The 4,311-nt window shown below is 41.0% G+C and overlaps 1 protein-coding gene across 1 annotated transcript in view; it reads left to right on the forward strand.

The window, feature by feature from the left end:
- Nucleotides 1-22: 22 nt before the first annotated feature.
- The window catches only part of LOC109937183 (deleted in malignant brain tumors 1 protein-like), a gene marked incomplete at its 3' end in the record, with an annotated part of 10,553 nt that continues 6,264 nt past the window's right edge, over nt 23-4,311 (forward strand). Inside the window, exons 1-5 of the mRNA XM_048594098.1 lie at nt 23-39; nt 126-443; nt 552-593; nt 778-894; nt 2,471-2,578. Of these exons, the coding sequence (XP_048450055.1) occupies nt 188-443; nt 552-593; nt 778-894; nt 2,471-2,578 (523 nt within the window). The remainder of the gene's footprint in view (nt 40-125; nt 444-551; nt 594-777; nt 895-2,470; nt 2,579-4,311) is intronic.

Raw genomic sequence — 4,311 nt, forward strand, 5'->3', positions numbered from 1 at the left:
ATCAGCTCCTCAAATCAAATTCCTGCCATCAACAATCAGGTACGTCCTCATCGTGAAGGTGCCAACTATCGCAATAGTATTGCTGCTTTGTACTGCATTTAATAGTAACCTGTTCTGTGCCACAGATTCGCAACATACCGTGCGCCTGGATGGAGGCAGCAACAGCTGCTCAGGGAGAGTGGAGATCATGTGCAATGAACGCTGGGGCACATTGTGCAGGGATTCCTGGGATATAACTGATGCCAATGTTGTCTGCAGACAGCTGAGATGTGGCTTCGCTCTATCGGCCCAAGGAAGGCGCGCTGTCTCCCGGGGTAAAGGTGTGATCTGGCAGAATGATGTGAAGTGCAAGGGAAGTGAATCCTCTCTTGCCGAGTGTCTCTCCCCAGCACCAGCACAAAGGGAATGTAATCACAAGGAAATTGCCAGTGTGACCTGTTCTGGTAAGGACGATTCTGACCATTGATGATCAATGTCACAAATTAGTGCCGACATTTGTCTTCTGGTATTGAATTTCACCTTCATGAATATTTGTGCAATCTCTTCCACAGGATCCTCTTTGATGCCGACTTCTCCTTCACCTCCACCTGCGGGTATTTATAATGATACTATTTTAAATGTTTGTGTTAGCGTTATGTTCCTGATTAATGACATTAATGCTGCTGACATTTTCACGAATTTGAAGTTTATGTCGGTGTGTAATCATTGATGAATTCTTTGCAATTATACAAGGCAGCTTGTAACTAAGATAAAATTCTCTATAATCTCTTCTTTAAGGACTGGAAAGTGAATCCATTTCCATACCTGTTGTCGTCTGCTTAACGTTAGGAGCTCTGTTAATCCTTGACTTGATCGCACTACTCGTGGTAATGTGGAGAAAATTGCAAATGAAAGGTGAGCCTCACACTTACCGAATGAGTCAGCACTCAGTCAGTTTTCTTGTTCCTTATGGTATCGGAGCTGTAGATTGTTGTTGCACTTTTCCATCAGTTATTCTAAACGGTGACGAATGTGAGGTCGTTTCTGGCTATTTGATTTTTTCAAGGGGTTTTACCCATTGAAACGCCAGATATAAATTTGAGGCAAGGATACAAGACGTTAATAAGAACTTTTTGGAGCTAAAAGAAGATGGAAATTGGGTCAAATATTCATCAAATCCCTCAGTACCTGTGGATCGAAACAGAATTAACGTTTGATGCGGTGTTATACCAAATTATTTTCAATGGGAAGTAAATGTAAAGACTGAATATTTATCTTTTGTTAACTTGAAGACAAAACTCCCGAACAAGTTGTTGCTAGTAGCAACATGTCTTTAAATTTCATTGAGAGGTCCGCTCACTTCCTGTAATTGTTTATTCACAGTTAGTTTTCCTTAACACTTATTCCGGTTCTGGGTGCTGATGCCAGAACCTATGACCAGTGAAAGTATTAAGCGTCTTTTTATATTTACTTTCAGTCATCCAACAACTGATTTCCCTTGACTCGCCAATTAAAACATCTTTACACTTTACACTGGTTGAAAAACATTTGCCTGGGAATGATTTTCCACCTGAGGGCAAAGACGATCAACACGAATAATCATCATTTTCTACACTTTTCACTTTGTCTTAAGTTTAACTTATACACAGCAGTCAAAAGTATACAGAGATAACAAGGTGTAGAGCTGGATGAACACAGCAGGCCAAGCAGCATCAGAGGAGCAGGAAGGCTGACGTTCCGGGCCTAGACTCTGAAGAATGATGTTCTCCTTAATTCATTTGTCTCACGTTATTATTTCCAACTAATGGCAACAATTATACATTTGTGTTATCACAGCATTCAAATGTTGACAGATGGTAGGAACTGCTGATGCTGGAGAATCTGAGATAACAAGAGCTGGATGAACACAGCAGGCCAAGCAGCATCAGAGGAGCAGGAAAGCTGACGTTTTCGATCTGGACCCTTAAAATACTAACAAATTTTCTGTTATCTGAGCATTTTTTTGGCCGACACCTATATCCTGACTATTGATTTGTAACCATCCCACAGTCGTCAAGGTTTTTTGTCTATTTATCGTTCATAAATTAAAGATATTTACCATTTTTCCATGTCTTAAGCAACTTCTATGGCCACTGACATTTACAGTCTCGTACAGCATTATCAGCTCATCACTTTTTCTTCGCATAAACATCTGCATCTGGAGGTGGCGATTCCTAATTCGAACAGAACTGACAGAATACTTCCAAACCAACAACATCTTAGTCTCTATGTTTAACAGAATAATTTCCACAAAGTGATAAGACATGACGATTAATCATGACGTGTTCACTTGATTTTCTACACGCATGCTGCCCTCACTGATCAGCCATTGCCTTCTTGCTGCCTTGCATGAACTGTAAGAGCTTCACACTAATGCTGCTTCAGAAATAAACTCAGTATTGCTGCGAGTGTTCAGCTGCAAATGCTAACCTGTCTATCCTTCCTTCAACAGATCTTTGCACTGGTGACAGAGGCTCAAGTCTTGGTTTGTACCAAGGAATTTATGAAGAAATTGAGAATATGCCCTCTGGCAAGAAGACGGATCAGGAACATGGACCAGGTATATATTTGCTCCTTCATAGTGAGTCGTTACTGGATAAGTATGGCCTCCCATCAATTTCAATGATCAGTGAACTGAATGAGCCTGAGTATTTGTTAAATCTCTGACCTCGTGTGAAGGAAGCGATCATAGGGAATGAATCCCAGTTTGTTTTAGAGCGAGGAAAAATTGCAGTTTGATCATTCCCACTGCCCTTCATTCCTGACAGATTATTTCTGACATTTGTTAGTAAATACAAACAGAACTATGTTTCAGAGATAACAAGGTGTAGAGCTGGATGAATACAGCAGGCCAAGCAGCATCAGAGGAGCAGGAAGGCTGACGTTTCGGGCCTCGACCCTTCTTCAGAAAAAAGACCCTTGTTAACCTTGTTGTCTCAGATTCTCCAGCATCTGCAGTTCCTACTATCCCAGAACTATCTTTTCTATACGACACTGGTTTCATTCTGACTCCTTTCGTTATCGAAACAACACATACAGATTGAATGTTCAGTAATGTAATCTTTATCACGAGTCTCAGTTACACAGTACATAGAATTGCAAGTGAAATTGAGGAATTAATATGAAAATAAACATGAACAATCACAGAAGTCCTAACAGTACAGATGAATGCCTTCAGTACATTGTGTCTGTCCTTCAGTACATTGTGTCTACACCGCTTATAGTACCTGGTAACAAACAATTATAATAAAACGAAATGTTGTACTTCTTTAGAGTAGGAGCAACAGATATATGGATAGTTACCTAAAAGTTTGACATGCTTGGAGTTTACCAAGTGTGTAAAAATCCCAAAGGGGAGGATTAACTATCAAGCCTGGTGATATTGACGAGTCAAATCAGGTAGATAATTGAATTAAAATAAAAACGGGAAGTTTTTATCTTGACATACATATCGTTGCAATAAAGCCGAGAAGGGTCATGACAGAGAACATGGAACATAGAACAGTACAGCACAGTACAGGCCCTTCGGCCCATGATGTTGTGCCGATCCAGCATCTGACTAAGATCAATCTACTCTGCATACCCTACATTTTGCTATCCTCCATGTGCCGATACAAGAGTCGCTTACAATTCTCGAAAGTGTCTGACTCCAGTAATACTGCCGGCAGTGCATTTCAAACGCCCACCACTCTCTGCGTAAATAACCTACCTCTGACTTCTCCCCTATAACTTGTTCCAATCACCATAAAATTATGCCCCCTCATAATAGTCATTTCGCCCGGGAAAAAGTCTCTGACTATCTACTATATCCATGTCTCTTATCGTCTTGTACACCTCTATCAAGTCAGCTCTCATCCTTCTTCGCTCCAATGAAAAAAGCCCTCGCTCCCTCAACCATTCTTCATAAGACCTGCCCTCCAGTCCAGGCAGAATCCTGGGAAATCTCCTCTGCACCCTCTCTAAAGCTTCCACATCTTTCCTACAATGAGTTGATCATAACTGAACACAATATTCCAGGTGTGGTCTAACCTGAGTTATATAGAGCTACATCATACCTCACGGCTCTTAAACTCAATTCCCCTGCCAATGAAATCCAACACACCGTATGCCTTCTTTATAACCCTATCAACTTGGATAGCATCCATGGACGTGGACACCAAGATCCCTCTGTTCCTGCACACTGCTGAGAATCCTGTCAAAAGCGGGTATTCTGCATTCAAATTCGACCTTCCAAAATGAATCACCCCTCATTTTTCACACATGATCACAATTGAAATGATTGATTGCATTTTC

This window comes from Rhincodon typus, unplaced genomic scaffold (assembly GCF_021869965.1).
Source record: "Rhincodon typus isolate 14 unplaced genomic scaffold, sRhiTyp1.1 hic_rhity00005859, whole genome shotgun sequence".
Classification (NCBI taxonomy): domain Eukaryota; kingdom Metazoa; phylum Chordata; class Chondrichthyes; order Orectolobiformes; family Rhincodontidae; genus Rhincodon; species Rhincodon typus.